General features: G+C 38.7%; 1 protein-coding gene and 3 non-coding genes across 4 annotated transcripts in view; 1 reads left to right on the top strand and 3 right to left on the bottom strand.

Moving 5' to 3' along the window:
- LOC137393831 (uncharacterized) overlaps positions 1-22919 on the bottom strand; it is a 93588-nt gene that overhangs the window by 58431 nt on the left and 12238 nt on the right. Inside the window, exons 15-40 of the mRNA XM_068080540.1 lie at positions 22231-22449; positions 20905-21019; positions 15777-15992; positions 15495-15640; positions 12830-12937; positions 12581-12721; positions 12151-12299; positions 11452-11590; positions 11143-11313; positions 9239-9433; positions 8857-9126; positions 7982-8143; positions 7402-7654; positions 7070-7220; positions 6324-6469; positions 4806-5076; positions 4262-4458; positions 3687-3824; positions 3184-3359; positions 2854-3097; positions 2508-2656; positions 1750-1921; positions 1449-1636; positions 1182-1361; positions 874-995; positions 490-673 (exon numbers count right to left, since the gene is read on the bottom strand). Of these exons, the coding sequence (XP_067936641.1) occupies positions 490-673; positions 874-995; positions 1182-1361; positions 1449-1636; positions 1750-1921; positions 2508-2656; positions 2854-3097; positions 3184-3359; positions 3687-3824; positions 4262-4458; positions 4806-5076; positions 6324-6469; positions 7070-7220; positions 7402-7654; positions 7982-8143; positions 8857-9126; positions 9239-9433; positions 11143-11313; positions 11452-11590; positions 12151-12299; positions 12581-12721; positions 12830-12937; positions 15495-15640; positions 15777-15992; positions 20905-21019; positions 22231-22449 (4602 nt within the window). The remainder of the gene's footprint in view (positions 1-489; positions 674-873; positions 996-1181; positions 1362-1448; positions 1637-1749; positions 1922-2507; positions 2657-2853; positions 3098-3183; positions 3360-3686; positions 3825-4261; positions 4459-4805; positions 5077-6323; positions 6470-7069; positions 7221-7401; positions 7655-7981; positions 8144-8856; positions 9127-9238; positions 9434-11142; positions 11314-11451; positions 11591-12150; positions 12300-12580; positions 12722-12829; positions 12938-15494; positions 15641-15776; positions 15993-20904; positions 21020-22230; positions 22450-22919) is intronic.
- Positions 9564-9645, bottom strand: Trnal-aag (transfer RNA leucine (anticodon AAG)). The gene has a single exon. It is a non-coding gene; the product is annotated as a tRNA-Leu (tRNA).
- Trnae-cuc (transfer RNA glutamic acid (anticodon CUC)) lies at positions 17369-17440 on the top strand. The gene has a single exon. It is a non-coding gene; the product is annotated as a tRNA-Glu (tRNA).
- Positions 20036-20107, bottom strand: Trnac-gca (transfer RNA cysteine (anticodon GCA)). The gene has a single exon. It is a non-coding gene; the product is annotated as a tRNA-Cys (tRNA).

Genomic DNA, 22919 nt, shown 5'->3' with positions numbered 1-22919 from the left:
ATTAGTTCTCTTATGATCTATCTTAGAGAACCCACAGAACTTACACCATATTACTACAACTGTTAGACAATCTGGGATGGCCCACCCTGGGGCTCGCTCATTGACTTTCAGGCCCAGCACCTTGATTAGCCATGCTACCCTAGGCTATAGTGCGTTGAGACATGCATCACTACTTTCATAATTAATAAAATATTTACATATGCATTGTTTCTTTTCTCCATTATTACTAATTACAGATTGTTTATGATCTATACAAACAAAACAGGTTACCTCTAACTTCATTTAATTATTAGAAAGACGCTAAAAGATATCCTGGCAAATCACCTCCGTAGAATTCATTACCGTTCTTGTAACTTACAGCAGATATATAAAGAAGATAATAATGACCTCTTGAATTGATGTAAGTGTAACAGGAAACTGGCTGCTGCATATGGGTAGCTACAAGAACAAGCTGCTCTGTTAGCGAATCACATAGAGCTTTTTACTCACGTTATTATCATTGGAGCTGAGGCTGCCACGTAGCCTGACCTCTCCACGCTGGTTGATAGAAAAAAGCTGATGGGAGTTGTCCAAGCCTTCCATGAGATTGAACGTCACGTCATTGAATGGTGCGACAGCATCATCATCAACAGCAGTCATTGTGTAAATAAGGGTGTTGCTTGGAGTTGTCGGACTAGAATAGTGTGAGAACTAGATATCCTACACTATAATGACCGATTTTAAGACTGCACATTATAGACTTATGCATTTGCTAAGTATAAGCTGAGGCTAAATAAATCACTCTATGAATGTTATCTACTTCCTAAGTGAAATGGCAAACACAATCACTAAAATCACACTGACATGTAGCAATGAGACGCTATGGATACCCACCTGATGGTCACACTGTAGCTTGAGTCTCCAGTGAATCTGGGAGCAAAAACATTGTGGTACACAACAATATCTCTTCTGATAACACCAGATGCAGCCCTCGGTATAGGGGCACTGTCTTGAGCCTAACAAAACAAAGACAAAACGGCATGAAAGGGTGAGTAACCCAACACGGAAATTTTTTTTAGAAAAATAGAAGCAGAGGAATTTTGATGCTATTTAGAGTAATGTTAGCGATTTTAGTTTTTGTAAAGTGATATGCTGTGAATGCTTCCTTATTCAAATTGAAGTCAGAGATACATGATACTGACCTTGATATTGAGAGTAAATGTCTCCAATGTTGCGTTGGTGGGGTACCGTAGATCTTGCTTCACAAATATCTCTCCACTAGTAACTCCTACATCAAAGAATCTTTCAGCGGCTGTGGTACCATCAGTGCTATATGTGACGATGTTGTATGGCTCTGTGAGATCACTGTCGGTGGCCACAACCTGCAGACAGACAAAGTAAAGCTTACCAAGGCTGTTCCTGACAAGGCATAAGATTCTAGGTATTAGCAGCCAGTCACTAGCACTCACCCGATAAATAGACTCAGACAAGGACTGCGTCTCCAGAATACTAAAAGATGCAAAGTTATCAACTCTCCAAATAGGGTCATGTTGATTTCTGTCTACACTGATCTTTACAGTGGCCAAATCCTGTAACTGTGGGTAGCCCCCATCTCTCGCTATGACCTCTAGAGTGAAATCTCTTTGGCCTGATGAACCTGAGTAGACGAGACAAAAGTAGACAAGTGCTGTGTCACATGGCTGTTAAGCTGCATTCATTCAGAAAACAAGCCAAGTTACACATGCCTATGAGTGCTTTTGTAAAACTTACCCAGACCTCTGGTTGAGATAACTCCATTATTATCGATAGTAAAAAGGTCTGAGGCACCAATGAGTTCATAAGTAACATAATTGAAAGGCCAATCAGCATCATTATCTGTTGCCAAAACCGTTATTATTGGCCCAATGTGCTGATCATTTATGTTGCTGACATAGGGCTCATTCTACAATAAAATGCATGCAAATAACAGCATTATACTTTAGTATAATGCTAGTCTCTACTAGTAGTCTATCTAACTAGTGTCTACTAGTAGTCTAACTAGTGTCTACTAGTAGCCTATCTAACTAGTGTCTACTAGTAGTTTATCTAACTAGTAGACACTAGTTAGATAGATTACTAGTAGATAGTAGTTAGATAGGCTACTAGTAGACACTAGTTAGATAGACTACTAGTAGACACTAGTTAGATAGACTACTAGTAGACACTAGTTAGATAGACTACTAGTAGACACTAGTTAGACTACTAGTAGACACTAGTTAGACTACTAGTAGACACTAGTTAGACTACTAGTAGACACTAGTTAGATAGACTACTAGTAGACACTAGTTAGATAGACTACTAGTAGACACTAGTTAGATAGACTACTAGTAGACACTAGTTAGACTACTAGTAGACGCTAGTTAGATAGACTACTAGTAGACGCTAGTTAGATAGACTACTAGTAGACACTAGTTAGATAGACTACTAGTAGACACTAGTTAGATAGACTACTAGTAGACACTAGTTACCAAATCTATATTACAACCAACCTGGAAGACGGGAGGAAATAGATTTCTCTTGAAGATGATGGTAACAGGGATGAAACTTGAACCAGCTCCACATGCATCTATGATGTAGACATTGAAGGAATACTCTGCTTCACTGCGGTCATACAACGGTCGCCGAACCATCAGTCGACCTGCAATCATTAAATTGATGAGTTGTATGCATTCTTTGCATCTTTGAGCACTGAGAAGTGCACTTTGGGATATATAATATCTATGATAGAAGCAGCTATCTATTATGTTTTACATCACTTCACAGATCAGACCTCATACAACTCTACCAGCGACTACAAGCGCATTGAACAAGGTAAGTACAATGATGACTTTTTACCATCTTCAGTGATATAGAAGAGCTGGTCCTCAAGGCTGAAGGTCACCTGACCGGATGGAATGACTCGTCCGGCAGCATCTCGAGCTTGCACAGTGAGATTAGCATAAGAGCCTACAAGTGCTGTCTCTAGAAGTTCTTCTCTGTAGCTGGCCTGTGGCACAGCGGCGGCACACGTGATGTTTATGTATACCGACTCTACGGTTGACCTGCTAGGAACCCCTCCGTCATTGGCTTGTACTCTCACCTGTAGGCCACACAATAAGACAGTTCTAGAGAAATACATACACACAGTAGTACTAGGGTGTTTACTAATCTTTACAAGATACGCACCCGGAAAACTTGCTGATCAGCATTTGAGAGTGATGAAATTAGTCGGATTTGCCCGCTCGCTGTGTCAATAGCAAACACTCCTGGCACACCCTCATCACCAATAATCGAATAGCTTATGGTATTAAATGGAGCTTCAGCATCCTCATCACGTGCCTCCACAGTGAACACAGTGCTACCTAGAACAAAGAAGGCTGTCATTTGAGAGGTTCACTTGAATCACTTAGTTTCCTGTTTCAATACTACTGTACAGTCAGAGTGACAGGATGTTGGCTTAGCTTTCTGGGATAAACAGCATATATGCAGAAAATGTTCTCATTTAGATAGTCACCATGGTGATATACAGGTGATATATATATATAGGTGATATGTACAGGTGATATACATAGGTGATATACAGGTGATGTACAGACGACATACAGGTGATATATACAGGTGATATATACAGGTGATATATGTAGGTGATATAAATGCCTGACTGAAAAGTAAGTTAGAATAACACAGACCGACAGATGTGTTTCGTTGAACCGTCTGAAGGTATGGCGTGCCAACAAAATAAGGAGAGTTGCTGTTACGTATGACTGTCACATAGACCTTGGCCGAGGTAGAGGCCAAGGAAGGTGTTCCTAGATCCTTGGCCACCACTTGGAAACTAAAACTAGTCCTAGTTGTTAGCCTTAGATCCTACAAAAATGAAGTTCAGTGATGAGATATGTGAGATCAGATTTGCTATAAACTCTATCATAAGCTCTTAGCAAAAGAAGCTTTTGTAAATATCGTCACAGATAGAAAATTAATATAGTTGTTTAGAACCTAGCAAAGACATTGAACAGCATTTTTCTTTGATAATAATGCGTATTCTGCATATACCACACAGCTGATGAACGGTAAATTAAACTGTCAATCAGCAGATGAACTGTAGAATAAATAACTAATCAAAAAGTGAGCTTGGAACTAAACAGCCAACCAGTACGAGAGGTAATGTAGGTGAGCTCTGGAATAAATAGTCAAACAGCGGGTAAGCTTCAAATCGCTGTACGTACAAATAACTGTAGACTACCAGTAGTGAGTCAGTAAAAGCCTACTTGTTTGACATAGACTCTCCCATCAGAGTAAACACCAAACCACTGAAGGTCGAAGAGAGTGGAAAAAATGAACTGGTTGTGCGGCGGTGAGCTGTCCTGGTCAGTGGCTGATATTGTCAATATCTCCTCGTTCAAAGTTTGCGTTTCCTTTATAGTTACATACCATGGGGCATCCACCAGCTCAGGAGCAAATCTGAGATCAACATATATAATAATTATACTGGTAACCGTCAATCAAGCCTTAAGTTACTATTTAATAGGATTTAAAAGAAGAAATGAAAATGTGAAAAAATTCGCTTTCATGCAATTGATGTCTGCTGCTAGCAGGAATGCCTTACCCTTAGCTAAAACAAATTACGTCTATTATAGATGTATGTGTATAGATGTCTAGTAATAAATAACAACCAATAAACCAATACAAAGAGTTAAAACTGTGTCTACTTTTATTGTATCTTCATATCATATGTATTTGTATTGTTAATCTTAGCAAACATTGGTAAAGTACCATAAATGATTATTAGGTGATATCCTGCCACGCACCTGTTCTTAGTTAGAATAACAACACCGGTGGCTGTTGCCGTTTTTGGAGGGTTGCCCGAGTCACTGACTACAACTCTCAAATCATATTGACTGCTCAAGTCAGCTGACAGCTCAGAGCTTATCACGATGATATTGCCTGCTGAGTCAACATCAAAGAAAACAGGAGCACTGGCATCACCTGTCATCCGGTAAGTCAGTCTGTTAAATGGTTCATCATCAGCATCGGTAGCTATGACCCTGGCTATTGCTGTGCCAACAGGAGTAGAACCATCTGCACAAAAAAACGTTGATATGAATTAATGACAATGTAACATATTGTGACGGATGGTATGTACGGGCCGAACCAAGCCAAGCCCAATTGAATGTAACGAGAGAGGGGGGCTACCCGCTATATAAGCTTGAACATTTGTCATAGAGAAGCAGAGCTGTTCTGCGCCTGTTCATTACATGTTGCGTGCTTTCTATTGTAACCCTTTATGAACGAAGCAGACAAATATATGTATAAACTCTTGCACCGAGTCTTGTACTTGTGGAGCAGTAAAGATAGCGCACAAAACTTTTACAATATCGGCACATTCAAAAAGTAAGGTAACTTGAATTACTCTTTGAAGAATGCAAAAGGAAAAGAGAGCAGTTTAGAAAACTATGACAAAGGAAATGGGCAGACAAACTAAAAAAAATAAAGAATGCTATCAAGGGAAGGTTACGCTACCGCCTGTAGCCTGTAGCTGAAACATATGTATAAAAATAATTCTCATTCAGAACCTTCTTCAAGGTACCTTACAAAAACTTGTCAACTTCTGAGCTGAACTATAGTTTATAAGAGTTTAAACAGTTTACACGACTTCACTTTAACCAACTTTAACCTTTGTTGCTATCTCGATACTGAGCCAGCTCTCAGCCAAGTCTCTCTATTAAAACTGAATATATGGAAGTTTTACTTGTTTAAATTAAACAAACTTAAACTAATAATACCATTTACTGAGCACGGATTGGCTACAATACGTGAATCTGAGGACGGATTGGCTACAATACATGAATCTGAGCACGGATTGGCCACAATACGTGAATCTGAGCATGGATTGGCTACAATACGTGAATCTGAGCACGGATTGGCTACAATACGTGAATCTGAGCACGGATTGACTACAATACGTGAATCTGAGCACGGATTGGCTACAATAAGTGAATCTGAGCACGGATTGGCTACAATACGTGAATTAATACATGGAGTGACAGAACGTTGTCTACTGCTCATCCCAAGACTCTCCTATCAGTTACTCTGCTGTTCTGGGCGTTTATTTGAACACAAACATGTAGTTTAGCAACTGCTGACTACAAGTCATGTAAAACATTCTGATTGGCCTTAAGATATTTTGACTGTCTGGATAATCCAAGAACTTAGCACAAATCTTTAGCTCTTTCCCTCTCATTTACACACAATATGAGAGCTATACCACTAATTGTCCCAAGACAAAATATACTTCGTTTGATTGCTCTGGGAAGAAAACAACCCACCAATATTGACTGGGTTGGGCTCAATTCTGGCAACCGGAGCAAACTGGTTCTTGAGAACGCTGATAGTTATTGTCGCCTCTTGTGACTCTCTCGATGCTGGCGCTTGATCTCTGGCAACTACCTTTACTGTGTATTGATCAGGTGATCTGAAAGAGGTGATTTATAGGACAAGTTATAGAACGACTTTGAATAAACAAAAAATGTATTTTAGAATCTGTTCCACCAAGCTAGCAAAAACAGCCAACAAACAAACATGACTGCTAGTAAGGAAAGGATAACTCTAGAATTTCATCACATGCTATACTCCTGGTGATGACTTTACAAGTTTGACTCAACTCTTATCTATGTATCAAAAACACAAGCTGCTATCAGTCATGAATAGATGCTGACTTGTATCTCATTTACTAACAACTTTATTGGTTGTTTAAGATGGCAACCTTTGGGCTATCTCTGGTGTTCAGATAAAAAAATAATTTATATAAATAAATTTCATGAATAGAATAAAAGAGGATTCGGGTAAGCAATAGATAGCAAGATACCCTTCATTTCGAAAATAAAAAGTTATTACTCTGCCAATGCTAGTGCTATAGCCAGTGCTATAGCCAGGGCAAATAGCAGCTGTCTAATAATCGCTGATGCTAGACAAAATTGAGAAAAGTATTTTTGTTTATTTTATCTAAGCCGCAGGTATGTAGCCTGTGATTCATAGTGAATGGGTTAAAAATATTATATAGATAGGCGCAGACCTGTTGGAAATACTCTGCAGCAGGCTAAGGTAGCCCTCATTGTTGATGGTGAAGAAGCCTGGGGCAGAACTTTCCGTGATGTGAAAGGTTACAGAATTAAATGGAGGCCTAGAGTCAGCATCTGTAGCTAGCACCTGCACTATCGGAACACCTACAAAACAGCATCAGCAGCTTACAAAGCGTTCCAAAAGTTCACCTAGAAATTAATGAGCCCAAACCTCTGAATAATGTCTCATTAACTTTGATGTGTGCCAAATTATCACCTAGCAACAAAAGGTTGGTGTAGCGACTGGCACAGCACGATAATAGTGTCAGCACACGTGTACTCTTACCAATATTATGAGTTTCGTATATAGTCTCTGAGTAGGTAAGAGGGAAGACAACTGGAGGAAACTCGTTCTCATCAAAGCTGAGTATAAATGTAGTGATGTCATCTTTAGGAGGAAGGCCAGCATCGTACGCTCGAGCAATCAGAGTAAAAGTGGCTGTGGGAGCTGCTGTCAGAGACTTTCTCACTCGCAGTTCACCATTATCAGCATCCAATGAGAAGTATTCAAGAGCCGCACTGGTACCCAGTAACTCGTACTATTAATGAAACGGAGAGGTTGATGGCGGTGAAGCTACATGTACACATAGAAAACCAATTGTGCAGTCGATAAATATCATAATGATCCATATCGGTGTCTAGCCTTCTACTAGTCAGACAAAGAACTAAAAAATGTTACGATGCTAAGTCCAAAGATCAGCGATGATGCGGCTAAATAAAACAAAATGTTCTGTTATGAAATACATCCATCTAAAGTTCTTTTACAATCAATGTGGTTATTACTTTACTATATCAATGTTATTTCTTCAGTATACATATAGACAATTTATAACTGATCTTTCAAACGGGGCAAGACAACTCAATACCTTAACAACTCCAAGCTCTCCTGGGTCAGCATCTGTCGCGCGCAAGGTCGTGATGAGACCATTCAGAGATGTTGTATCACTGATGGTCCTGTCATATGGCTCATCTTGGAACACCGGAGCAAAGTTATTCCTTGTCACTCGCACCAGGATTCGAGATGCATTCTAACATTAAAGTGATAAATAAATTATAACGATACTCCACAAAAGGCTAATTATGCAACACCAGGTGAAAAGAACATATGATGCTTGCACCAAAAATGTTTGCAATATTTTTATCAGTTTTAGGCAAGATTATATTATTGCAAGAAATGGTTAATTATTGCAATATTATCTAGCGATTTAGAAAAAACGTAGCTTGATTTGGTTTTTGCAAGTAGAAGTATTACCTGCTGAAGGTCGCACTCTGTCTGTCCAGCATTAATTCTCACACTATAGAAATCCTGTGAGAGACCTGCTACAGTTTGTTTCAGTCTAAGGTCTCCATCTCCATTTACATTTGTTTCCATAAAGAAATACCTTATGGCTGTCTCATCGCCACTGATGCGGTACATAATCGCTGCCGAAGAAGGCAAGGCAGCGCTGACTGTTGTAATGATGACCTGTAATTAGGAAAAAGCAAGTATAAACACATTTCTGTGAAATAAGTAAAAATTCGTAATACATGGAGTGGAAGCTTGTGAAATAAGCAATGTAGTTAGATTCGTTGTCCATGAGATACATTTATACATGCGACCAATGTGAATGCTAGCGACAATGTACACGTAAAAAGGTTTTAGTCACGATGATGCGTCGCTGGTAATGAATTTGTGGGCATTAGTTTTGAAGCACAAGCAGGTGATTCTGTAAAAGTAGTCTAGACATGCCTACGGATTTACCTGAGGATCATGAGTTTCTAGAATAGTCACGGTTTTGCTGAGAGAACCTGCAGCAAAAACAGGGCACTCATCAGGGCTCCCCGAATCCCTGACTATGACAGTGAGAGCCTCATCGGCTGATCGACTCGGAGTTCCACCATCTGCAGCTCTGACTCGACCAGAGTAGGTGCCCTCTGGCAATACCTGCTTCAGAGTTATCCGTCCCTGAGAGTCAATGCTAAACTTGTCGCTACCATCTACCATTGAGTATGTAATCTGGTTAAAAGGAGCCTGAAAGAACAGAGTGCTTGTTTATTAGATATTACGAGCACTGTTAGCCATCAACGCAATAAATACGTGATCATTGACAAAGAATCATCAAGTATCATTAGTGAATACTTACATCAGAATCAGAGTCATTAGCAAATACACGTAGAATCTCTTGTCCAAAGGCAGGCACTCCAGTTATGATTGCGATATATGGCATTGACCCAAAAAATCGTGGACTATTAAGATTCCGTGCTACAGTAATAGCTACCACCGCAGGTTGGGCTGTATCTCTAGGAAACTCTGCCACATCAGATGCCATTAACCTTAACTGAAAAATAATTAATTGCATTGGTGATATACATTATAATTGGCTTTAAAAACTAGCATAGTTTTGCAAAACAACAATTATAGTGCGACTGAACAATAAAAAAATACATAAAAACAAACTGCAAAATATATGGCAGCGGTGGGATTCGAACCCACGCCTCCGAAGAGACTGGTGCCTTAAACCAGCGCCTTAGACCGCTCGGCCACGCTACCCGATGAGTGGTGGCCTGTTAATATGTCAAGCTATCAATTCCATCACAAGAGTCGAATAGCCTAGTTCATAGCTATGTATTTATAGAAGATTTACAGTAGGTCTTTACTCGGGTTAAGAGTGCTATAACACGGTAAGCTTCTTTGCAGCAAATGTGGCAAGTCTAGACTAGAAATGTGGCTATTTTTATAATTAGCTGATATTTATTGGCCGAACGTTCTACGTATAGCAAACATGCTTGGTAGACAGTAAAAATATTTTATTAGAATCCTTCAAGGGTCCTCCTTTGATCAACATGATAATTCTCCCATCATTAGCATATGACGAAAGTGGCACATCGAGGCCGAGGATATAATCAACATTCATTGCTTGCCATTGACCCATGTACATCTTTCAATAAACTATCACATGCATCTCTCTTAAACCAATGATATACAGCCCCCCCCCCCCCAAGGATAGCTGACGGCTCTCATATGGGCTTAATGATGGAGCTCTGTTGAGATGAACCCGAACACGGCACCCGAACAAACAAATATGCTGAATAAAGCCTCTTGTAAATTTACAAATATTATGAACTATAGTGGTTATTTTACTTATCTGTTGAATTCATTTTGTTGTCAAGTAAATATAGTATCCCAATATTGTCACCATTATGATTAGTCAGTTGCCATTCACAAGCATTCGTGGTATTAATAGTCACAATCGTAAAATAGCCAAAATTCGGTTTTGTATTTAGATGTTGAGTATGAAAACTACACTGCACAGCTTTGCCTACTGTCCCATCTTATTGGCCAGGTAAAACAATGTGACAACGATGAAAGACTTTGTCATTTTATATTAGGGGTGGCAAAATATTAATCAAAAACTAGGAAAAAAAGGCTGTTGTTCGGGTAAATTATATTCAACTTTAAGCACATACTGCGACCTTTACCAATTTTAAAATTACTAAAGGTAGGTAATTTGAAATGTTTTTTTTGCATGGATCCATTATTTTGGTTAGGTATCAACCCTACATTGTAGAAATTCAAGGTTTACTATTGTGAACCGCGGGGTCTACTGACTGAATGAGCTAATGAAACGATAACAGCGAGTCGTGTTTTCCAAAACCTAATAAGGCAACGCGACCGCCCCGCGAGAGTTGTGTTTGCTTCGAAAACCAGGCTAGCACAATCCTAACAGAGCTCCATCATTAAACCTCGCCCATATGATAGCCTTCGGCTATCCTTGGGGGGCTGTATATCATTGCTGAAACTAATGATAGATATGCCTTTATTTGTCATCTATGCACAAACTGTCCTTTCCTCACTATGCTAAAATGACAGAGAACATAAATATAAATTTAAAATCGATGATTGGCTTTGCGTAGTAGGCAACAAAAATATGCAAAGATGGTCCAGACAGGACTTCTGAACTAGTCAGAAGTAATTCACAGCTTGAACTAATTAGACTTATAGTACGTACTCTTAGACTTACAGTATGTACTCTTAGTCTTAACTCACCGTATAAGACAAACGATTATCCAGTCTGAGATCTTGACGAAGGGAAATCTCTCCAGATGTTTCTTCAATTTTAAAGAAGTTTGGTGCATTACCATCACCAACGATTCTGTATCTGACTGCATCACCATCTTGGTCTATGGCGTTCACTGTGAGGAGTGTACGGGAGAGAGACTAAAAGTAGAGAGACAGCTGTACACTCAAATCACCTACTTGCCGTCTTTATTAGAGTCTTATAAAACATGACTGTAAGTTCTGGCAGGTGCTGCAAGTCAGTCTACAATGAGTATAAAAGTGGTGCTTTACACTGACCTCTGTCTCCAAGATGTGTCTTGGAGGATAGTCCAGGGGGCTGAAGGTAGGAGGGAAGTTATTCCTGTTCACGCGGACAGTAGCGACGGAGGTATCATATCTGGGTGGTACTCCATCATCACTCGCTTGTATGATCAGCCTACAAGTAACCAGACCGGCTACCAGCTAGACCAGTAGTTTAGACATAGACTAAAGTTTCCATTCAGTGATAGTCTAGCGACACCGGATGCAACAGCGCCGAAGCGCTACGCTGGGCCGCCAAGCAAATCGTGTCGCTACGTTATCGCTGCATGGAAACTTGGTACTAATAATCTCAGAGATAGGAATCCTTTACTTTATGAGAAAATTTGTTTTGATTAGTAAACAAGACAAACTACTTAGGCCTGTGCAAGTCGAGACCAGCAGACCTGGCAAACACGTTAGCTGGACTAGTATCGGTGCTGTCTAAAACAGGAAATATAAGAGGAGATTATAACAAAAAGGCATCTGATACATAAGAGAGCATCACTAAAAAAGATTGAGGCAGCATTTATACACAAGCAAACTGTCAGTAACCTTCCCCTAACTATTATGTTGAAAGAAATAATTAACTACCAACAGGAAAATAATCACAAACACTAAAATCACAACCATCTCAACCAAAATTTTTTTATTTATACAGATACGAAACTCCTTGAGAATCTAGCAGAGATTGTCTACCTGTATACAGCATCTCGTTCAGCTGTGACATCCCGAGTTAGAACAACGACTCCTGTATATGGATCGATTTCAAAGAACTGCAGTGCCGTAGTGTCACCGACGAGGCTATATTTCACGCTGCCAAAGAAAGGTGTGTCAGCATCGATGGCCTGTGCAGTGAGTACAGGAGCTCCCTGCTGGCTTGACGGAGCTGCATCACAATATACCAAAGAGGGTTGATTTACAAGGAGAATGTGTCAAAGCTGCTGACAGCAAAACCTAGCAGAAAAGTTCCTTGAGAGGAGAGGGGGTTACCATACAAGAATCATTCTAGTATAAATCAGAGAACAATGCTTTCTAATTTGTGAAGTTTAGTTATAGCACTTTATTAATAAAAAATTATTCTAGAGACTCCAATCAGAGTGCATTTAAAAAGTAGTTTGAAGCTGACAAGCTCACCGAGGTTGGCCTCGTAAGGCTCATTGAGAAAGATAGGTGAATGTTGGTTCCTGTAGACTCTGACAGTCAGCGTCAGCTGATTGGTGCTGTCACACGGTCTGATAGGTGACTGATCTTTGGCAGTGACAATCACCTGGTACGAGCAGCGAGAACATAGCTAAGTAAAATTGTCAAATGAAGAGTGCTCTTAAACAGAGCTGAAAAACAGCCCAAGCAGGAAAACGACTGTAACAGCGCTTACCGTATAGATCGTTCCTTTCGATGGGTCGAGTAGTAAACTCTGACGGAGAGTCACCCGCCCATCATCATCTATGCTGAAATATTCCTGAGCCAAAGCATTGCCAACAATCTGCAAACAGCAATAAAAAAGAGTTGCTTAGCAAAGTTAAGTAGACAGCTGCTAAGGTCATCTAAGGTCACATCATCTAAGGTGTCATTGGTCTGATTATATATACTGCTGCACCACATCATCGAAGGTGTGATTGGTCTGATTATATATACTGCTGCACCACATCATCTAAGGTGTCATTGGTCTGATTATATATACTGCTGCACCACATCATCTAAGGTGTGATTGGTCTGATTATATATACTGCTGCACCACATCATCTAAGGTGTGATTGGTCTGATTATATATACTGCTGCACCACATCATGTAAGGTGTGATTGGTCTGATTATATATATACTGCTGCACCACATCATCTAAGGTGTGATTGGTCTGATTATATATATACTGCTGCACCACATCATCTAAGGTGTGATTGGTCTGATTATATATATACTGCTGCACCACATCATCTAAGGTGTGATTGGTCTGATTATATACATACTGCTGCACCACATCATCTAAGGTGTGATTGGTCTGATTATATATACTGCTGCACCACATCATCTAAGGTGTGATTGGTCTGATTATATATACTGCTGCACCACATCATCTAAGGTGTGATTGGTCTGATTATATATACTGCTGCACCACATCATCTAAGGTGTGATTGGTCTGATTATATATACTGCTGCACCACATCATCTAAGGTGTGATTGGTCTGATTATATATACTGCTGCACCACATCATCTAAGGTGTGATTGGTCTGATTATATATACTGCTGCACCACATCATCTAAGGTGTGATTGGTCTGATTATATATACTGCTGCACCACATCATCTAAGGTGTGATTGGTCTGATTATATATACTAGCTGAATGCCCGACGTTGCATGAGTAATAAAAATAGTTTTTGCATAGAAAATTTATTTTTAATTAGCTAAAATTCTTTACCCAATAAATTTGAGTAACTTAAGCTAGTCTTAATTTTTACTATAATAAGAGCCATTATTATAACTTGACCATCGTTAGGAAAAAATATTGCGTCATGATTTCTCACGCCATGATTTTCAAGAGTACTAGCTGAAGCATGCCAATTTAACCAATCAAGATTCAATAATTGGCAGTTGTAATAAGTATGTCCACAATTATTCCATTGTATAGCAATGTAGCTGCTTAGTCTAGTGGATAGACTTGCCTGTCGGCAGTTTTGAGTTCAAATCCAAAGCGAAGCAAATTTTTCGTTCTGCTCTAACTTAATGCTTATAACTTTATCGATATAACTGGACACACGAATGACAGACAGACAAACACTGAGATTTATATATATATATAGATAAATAATATGTGGACGGTGATGTATATATTGCATATATACAGTCAACCCTCTGAATGTAAAACTAATTTGTTGTGTGAGCTGCTTCATTTGTTAAACCCATTTTATGTTGGATAAAATGCTCCCATAGGAATACACAGCAATTCATTTAATGCATTCCATAATCAAAAAACCTATGATAGCAAGTACACATAGCATTAAAACAAATGTATTATACACAAAAATTTAAAACAAATGATATGTGAAAATGTAAATTGATAAAGTTGTAATAAACAAGATTTTGACTGTTAGTTTAGCTTAGAGAAATACAAGCTGAGAAATGCATACGCTCAGAGGCAGAGTCAGTGATAGACATGCTCTTACTTGAATCAGATAAAGTTCAAAATTAATTTAGATACTTTAGGTTTTTTATATTTTTTCACGTTTTGTCCCAAATTTTCACCAGCCTCTTCACTTTCTCAACCACAACGTCTCTCAGGATGTAATTAACTGCTTCAATGGATGGCTTTCTGTCTACCAAAATACCTCCAACAGAAAGCCATCCAGTATATTCTGCCTGCACAGAAAACGGGCAATACAAGATAAATACCACTAGCGCATCTTAAGTGTGGGACATTTCTTTAGAAAAAGAGTATTTTTCTTCAACTGCTTATAATTTTTCATTTGTTGTTCAAAGTATTATTGGCCCTTGCAAGAATTGATGAGTGAAAATAAATTCAGATCTACTTAATTAACTTTTAAAGAATTAACTACTAAACATAGCAGCTTTCTCAGCGAGCAGTGAGGCTATATTAAAGATCAGAGGGAGACTAAACTATCAGATACAGCTTATGAGCTGATAGTTTCAATTCATAAAATGCTAGCATAGCCTTGAAACTATTATACTCCGTATAACGCATGGGTGGCGCAAGAGTAGAGCAAACCTGGTAAGTGAGAGAGTTGTAGGGGCTGAGGCTATCAAAGTCTGTAGCGGTAACAGTAACAATGGTAGAGCCGAACCCTAGTGTCTCAGGGATATCTGAGACCGTCTGTTGACTCGTCGCAAAGAATGGACAGTACTGGTTTCTACAACAACCAGGGGCACGGGTTGTTAGACTATCAGATCCTCTGTTATTAGCGGTCTCCATACCCATCAGTAATTGTTGAAACATAACTAACTAACAAAGAGGTACAGAGCGCTGCGTGGAATGAAAAGGAAGCTCTGGGAATAAAGTAAGACGAACCTAAGGATTGTGATACGAACGACTGTAGCTGCCGTGGCACCGTCGCTGTCTCTAGCCTCGACCCACAGGTCGACTCGTGTCTCATCAAACTCAGTCAGCGGAGAATCAGTGCTGATGCGACCTGTACTTGGGTCAATTTTGAACCGCTGTGAAAGGCTGTCTGTAGCTGAAAGAGGAACAGCTCATGAGAAAAAGGTTTTCTTACACACTAGCTTTAATCAGAAATGCGCTGGTATTAAATTATAAGACAAATTTTATTTCAGTATATTGAGCCTTAGCTCCAACAATCTGTTGGTACATACAAGCAATTCTGTAGGAGATTACAGCGCTGGGGTCAGGGTCCACAGCCACAACTCTCACAACAAAGGTGTTGGTAGGCACTGTAGAGTTGATCTCCCGTTCATACGATTGCTCAAATCTAGGCGCGCTATTGTTGCGTCTCGTCACATCTACATCCACTGTAACAGTGTCAATCGCTTCGAGGGAAGGACTTCCACCATCTCTTGCACCCACCAGCACTTGGTAACTAAACATGGGTCAAGGTCAATCAAGGGTCAAGATTATTACAGGTTTGTGCAGCTGGACAAATAATAGATAAGTATGGAAGCTCTGCTAATAATATAGAACTCAGATTTATTGAGTACGTATTTCTTGAATAGGGACCTTGTCAACTATACTGACTGTATGAACTATTTAATAGGATCTCATGGGCAAAAAGATAGTGTCTCTCTCTCTAGGTGCAACATTGAATCGAGTAAATCTCTGTGCAGCCCAAATAATTATGGCAAATAGCAAAAGGCCTGATATATTTACTAAAGCTGTGAGAATAGAGTACATCAATGTTATAGTAATTTTTCTATCATTTGATTTGATTGGTGACAAAAAAGGATGATATACCTGAGTTCAGGACGTTGCGCAAGAGATGACTGCAGGCGAATGTCTCCCTCACTAGTTACTCTAAAAAGTTGGTGTATCACAGACGAGCTTGGGTTTTTGAGGAAATACTCAACTGTGTTGAATGGGCTTGTTACATCTTGATCTACATGAAATACAAAAATACATTCAGTATAACGTACTACAAAAGGAATGGTGGTGATGATGAAGAAGCTACAGTTTGTATAGTCCTGATGTATTAATAGATTGGACTAGTGTCGTGGAGAGTTGTGTGACCATAGTGGAAACAATAATGCTAGTTTCCAAGCAAATAGGCCACACCTACTAATTTTATATACCGTATTCTCTAATGGAGAGACCCCAATGTTAACGAACAAAAATAACATTTGTATGTAATAAAAATAAATAAAATTTCATTTGTAGTAGCTTAAAGATTGATAGCTGTATTATATACCATTTGAAAGAGGGCAAAATTCTATACAAGGTGATGCCAATAATTTTATAATTTAAGACTAGATAAACCTTTTAAAGCTCAAGTCAAAACACATGTCTTACCTAAATTGATAAATAGTTCAAAACCTGATAGGTTTTGCAGATCGCAGCTACAAAACCTATCAAAATTTGAGCTCTATGCCAATTCAGGTAAGACATGCTTTGACTTGAGCTTTAGAAGGGTTATATTATCTTAAATTGTAAAATTATTGGCATCATCTTGTAGGGACATTTGTCCGCTTTCAAATGGTGTATAATATAACACTTACTTTTAGAGCTACTGCAAATGGGAGTTACGTTTGTATGCTGTGGTCTCTCCATCAGAGATATACGGTATAAAAATTGTGGCCGAGGTCTGTTTGTTTTGAAACTAGCAAACTCCACAGGTCCGGTATGCACACTATTATTGATGGCGCAAGTCTATCCTACACAGCACTGGTTTAGACATGACCGCTTGTCTATTCTTGATGCATGAATAATTTCTACGATATGGCTTACGCTAACGTGATCCCAGGTGGTCTAGTGGTTAGGATCCGGCGCTCTCACCGCCGTGGCCGGGGTTCGATTCCCCGTCTGGGAAAACCATTTTACTTTTTACAAAGTATTATACTAGGATTTATTGAGGCAGTCCTGTGTCGCCTTAGTTAACCATCGCCTTAGCCTATGTAATCCCTACAAGGTGATTGTAAACCAAAGTGGATCTTTATTGATTTGATTAAGCCGACTTTATTGGTTAAGAACTCCATTTGAAATGCTTCTACCGACATAATTAATTTAAAAGTAAGTTTTAAATGAGAAACGTAGTATAGTATGGTGCAGACAAACTTGAATAAAAATATTGAGTTACATATATATAAACACAAAAAAACTGATTCTTTCGAATGCAATTGCAGATAATAGTGGGAGAAGAAGGATGGAGTGATCTGTTAATCCATTAAAATGGTCGAGATTGTTGACACTGACAAAGTGTATTCTATTCCACTGGATGACTAGCTATACTTTGCATTTTATGCTTTTAATTAGCAATAATAGGATTCTTTAATTCCTTTGTCCGCCTTTGCGTTTTTATCACATTTTTTATTTTCCTTGGAACCATGTTTGAGGGCAGCATTATAAAAGCACTAGAATAGCAAAAGTCTGATGCAACACAATACAGTGATGGAGTATCCAACCAGAGTGTCCAATATTATATTCAACTAAAGCTAAGAGGCGGTGCTTCACCAATAACAAATTGTAGTGAAATTTTTGGTTAGCTTGACAGACGTTAACCGTAGTAAATTAACACATAAACCATGGGCTCATTCACTTTCAAGTCATGGGAAACACAAAATTTTGTAAAGTTGCGAACCTGTGGCCGAGACAGTGTGTAAAGTAACATCAGGGGACTGATTGGCATCGATAGTCAGCCTTCTATATAGAGGAGGACTGAAGACAGGAGGGTACAGGTTCCTGTTGACATTGATAGTTAGTTGAGCTCGACCTGCTTGTCCAGCTTCGTCTGTAGCGTCTATGTACACTATGTATCTACAGCGTGATCACAAATACATATGAAATGATCAGGATATGATGTGGCACGCTTGATGAGTATGGCTGGATTGGCTTATTGACCTATATACTTAGTGACCGACATACTTTTTGACCTATATACTTTCCTTCATAGTCTGGAGTAACAACTAACCTGACAGTATTGTCATTCCTGAGGTTACCAATGACTGTCACTCGTCCAGTAGTGGGGTCAATTCTGAAGAACTGAGCAGCATTACCTACCCCTTGAAGATTATAATTAATCGAGCCGACAGCACCATTCACAGCTGGCACCTAAGGGGGACAACTTGGAAAACTTAGCAATACATATTCTCATTTTTGGCAAGAACTTCTCTCAACTAGTTGGCAATTTAGCTTATGAAAAGGAAGTTCATCATCAACATGCAAAATAGTTTAAAACTAGATGGTATAGGCCTATAGCGGTATTACCTCACACAGAAGTCTGAATACTCCCCGATATGGGTTAGCTGCCATGACAACGAACTGCATGCCCTCATAACTTGTTACAAAACCCGTGACAACAAACTCTTATGCCGCTAAAGAGAAAAGAGACACTTGCCCTGAACACTTCATAGCCTGTGGACACCGTGTAGTCTACAGTAGCATCGTATGGCTCTCCTACGAACTCTAGCTGCCCTCCAGCACCAACTATATTTACAGTGAGAGTTGTCTCCCCTGTGAGAGCTGGTGCACCATTGTCAGTAGCTTGCAGTGTGAGGACATACTGTGAACATAGTCAAGCATAGCGGTAAAAGCTTTGAAATTTAAATAGAAATTTAAAAAATTGAAAGTCCCATAAATTTGATACATTGGTAGAAGTGAGAGAATATCGCTGTCAGAATGAACTGCTTGGAAGTAATCTATATTGAATTGATTCAAATAGGAAGAGGCTGCCACACAGTTTGTTTATTATGGAAAGGTTGGCAACATTGATAGCCTTTGCAGCTCATATATACACCTCAATATCTCAGCTTTGCAACACGCAGCCCAATAGCAGCCTTTGTTCCTCCGTATGATAGAAGGTGTCTGTAAAACAAAAGGCTTTCACACAGCATGAATTACCTGAGTAACATTGGATGATGAAAGAGGGGCCTTAGTGATTACATCTCCAGTGTCAGGTATTAGGTGGAAATAGTTTAGTCCGCCAGGTGGGTTAACTTGTATAATACTGTAGCGAATTTCTCCATTGGAACTCTGCAAACATTCAGTAAAATCATAGGTTATTAATTATAATTAAAATATAAATTGTAATGGACATTCAAAGCAATCAACTCAGAATTTCAATAAACGTTGTTGAATATATGAAATGTAGACAGACCAGCGCTGCCATTCCTTGTGAGTTTAAAATTTAATTTGCTGAAGGCTTGCTTCAATATGTAAGTTACTTCTGACATAATATTTTAATTCAATCTATGGCAAGTGTGAAGGACTATCTCAAGTATTAAGCAATTAAATTCAATTCTCCCAGGGACTTTTTCAAAGCCCATGTGTAGAGTTGAAGGCCTATCAGACTGCTAATTGTTCTACAACACGATGCAAAATGGTTTGATTTATCACCGAGCTAAGCTCGTGCAATAGAGCGACTCGATTTATAGCGCAAAAACACGATACAAAACAACAATAGTAAAACAGGGGGCACTGGGAGTTGAACCCAGGGCCTATCGGACTGCAGCCGATTGCTCTACCACTGAGCTATACCCCCTCGACTGATCATGAGGGATTTATATAACAATTTATCGAAGTATTACCGCGCATTTACAGTAAATTCTCAAATCGTAGCTTACAAATAAGAATAGGCGCAACCTATGGCATACGTACTGTATGCTAAGGTGTATACAGTACGTGTAAATCTATCTAAGCCATGATAAACCATAGCAACTGTACAAATTTGCATATATATTTTGATGCGATATGAAAAATTTTAAGTTGATCGCGTAACTTTCAGCTTGTGTTAGCAGAGGACTTCTAGGTTTTAAGCTACCTGATCATAAAAATACACTTGGATGAGTAAAGTTATTAATCAGAAAAGATTTTTACATGACTTTTCCCCGCTAAGAATATAAAAAGTTCTACAATGGTGATGTACTAATTTACAGAGAGTATATAAGGCTAGCAGCATCAAATGTACATGTATACTCTCGGCGTTCTGTTGTACAAGTGTGACAGTAAAACTCTATAAATCTACTGCGTCACTTGAAGCAGCTGACCCCCCAACGTGATCTCGCTGTGTGACGGCTAGCAAATGGGCAAATAAGCATTTCAAGTTTCTGTCGAGCATGGTTGGTACTTCCTCTGATTTCTATGGCTCATATGAAAGTTACCACAAAAATATATGTATATAAAAGCAAGCTAAACTGGTGGAGTAGCTAAAGTGGTAGCCACTGAGCATCATTGTTAAAAATGCTAGCGGATATCAATGTGGGTCACTCATAGTGGATCAGAGAACGAGCCCAAAAGCTGTCAAAACTGTATTAGAAAGGGAAATATACTCTCCAATACTTACTGCATCTTGATCTGTAGCGTCCACAGTCTTTACAAGGCTGCCAATATCAGCATCGGCAGCAATATCCACTGTATATGGCCCAGAGAAAATAGGTGGGTTGTCGTTTACATCCTGTAATTGAGACACAAGTCATTTGAGTAGCTGATTGAGCTGGCACATAGCGATGTGTAATAATCATAGATATAGTAATCATAGATATAGGGTTTACTATATCTATGGTAATAACAGTCTATAAACAACTCCTAATTTCGACACGAGCAGTTATTACATTCCAGTATTGGCTTTGTATGTCAAAACTGTTATATTTTTAAGCCTTCTTAAAAGAATATACTGTTTTTTGTTAAGTTAGTTTCTCAAGAAGTATGATAAATATTTTTTTAAGCAATTGCATACAGCATTAAAGCAAATACATGTTTCACTATGCAAAAACTACATCCACATCTAACATCTAGTCAGTAAAAACATGTTTCTTATTGTTATTATTACTATTTTTATTATTACTTGATTGTTACTTTAGCCGTACAGAAGTGTAGGCTCAACAACGTGCAAGTCTAGTCATGGAGAAAGTGTCACTGTTGCAAATTGCTTGATATGCCATGACAAATATTTGCTAAAACCTTTTGCCAAAAAAAAAAAATTTTGTAAAAAAGAACTGTATGTATATACATGTATCCTGAAGCTGCATCATATAATTAAGGTGGTTCGGATAAAGGGCTTCAGGTCCGCCTGAAATTTGGCTTATACAAACTCTCTAGAATCAGCAGCAAGATTTTAACGTCCTCTTTAGTATTAAGTACATGAAACAATTTTTGTTCAAGAAGAGCTCATTGCAAATTTATCGAAAAACTGGAGAATTTGAAGGTTTAAGTATTTCCTTGTTTGAGTTTGAATTGAAAACTTCAAAATTAATTCAATCAAGTTATGTATTCAATGCCATTAGCAAACCAATTAGCCGTAGCCACAGTTATGCATTCAGTGTCATTAGTCAATCAAACTTTTCAAAGAAATCAAACCAAAATCAAAGAATCAAATTATGTATTCAGGCTAGTTCCAATTGTTCTGATTTTTAGTCAAAAAAGAAAATTATCGTAATTTTATTTTTTGACTAATTATCGGCATATGGCTTCCCATAACTTTCAAAATGTAAAAGTTGTACTCGTCACGAACCTGATAGGCCACTGAAACATGAAACAACCACTCCAATATGCCGGACATACAAATTATGTCATTAAATGCATGACCACAATATATCGATGCGAAACATGTGAATTATGAGTTTGAACACACTTCACACAAATTAATAAATGATAAAGTGGGCTCACCAGAACGTTGACATTGACAGTGGTTTCCGCATCTGGCACTTCACTGACTTGACTCCTTCCATCATCAGTTGAGACAATAAGAGTATACGACGTTCTACTCTCATAGTCTAAAGGTGACGTCACACTAATCCGTCCAGTTTGGCTGTCAATACTGAAGTGACCTTCGGCACCAGATGTTATCCGGTAGTTGATATTAGCAGTCGAATCTGGGTCATTGGCCTGCAGATAAAAAATAAAAACTCTAGTTGACGCCTTCTATCTGATCACATATTTTAACCTTGGACATTTTAGAGCACACTCATAAGTCTCAACAGCTAAGAGTTGCAGACAACATATTCGTCACATTATAAGACTTGAGTCGTTCTGGTTTGGGGAAAGAATAATATTCTTATGATATGATATAGTCATATTGAATGTGAGCAATAAGATCATTAGTGAATTATTTCCAGAGTTGAATTCATAGCTCGATGCAATTGTAAATTTGCTTTATAGAGTGAAATTTTTAAAAGCGATATGACCATCTGGTAACAATGAGACATGGATGATGGCTGTGCATTATGAATGTATGCCTACAAACTGTTATCAGCATCGTAACAGTAGTAAGATAGACCCACCATAAAGGTGGTTAGTTGAACTCACCATAACAGTAGTAAGATAGACCTACCATATAGGTGGTTAGTTGAACTCAC

Source organism: Watersipora subatra, chromosome 4 (genome assembly GCF_963576615.1).
Source record: "Watersipora subatra chromosome 4, tzWatSuba1.1, whole genome shotgun sequence".
Taxonomy (NCBI): domain Eukaryota; kingdom Metazoa; phylum Bryozoa; class Gymnolaemata; order Cheilostomatida; family Watersiporidae; genus Watersipora; species Watersipora subatra.
The sequence above is the reverse complement of the archived record's forward strand: the minus strand, read 5'-3'. Positions and strand labels throughout refer to the sequence as shown.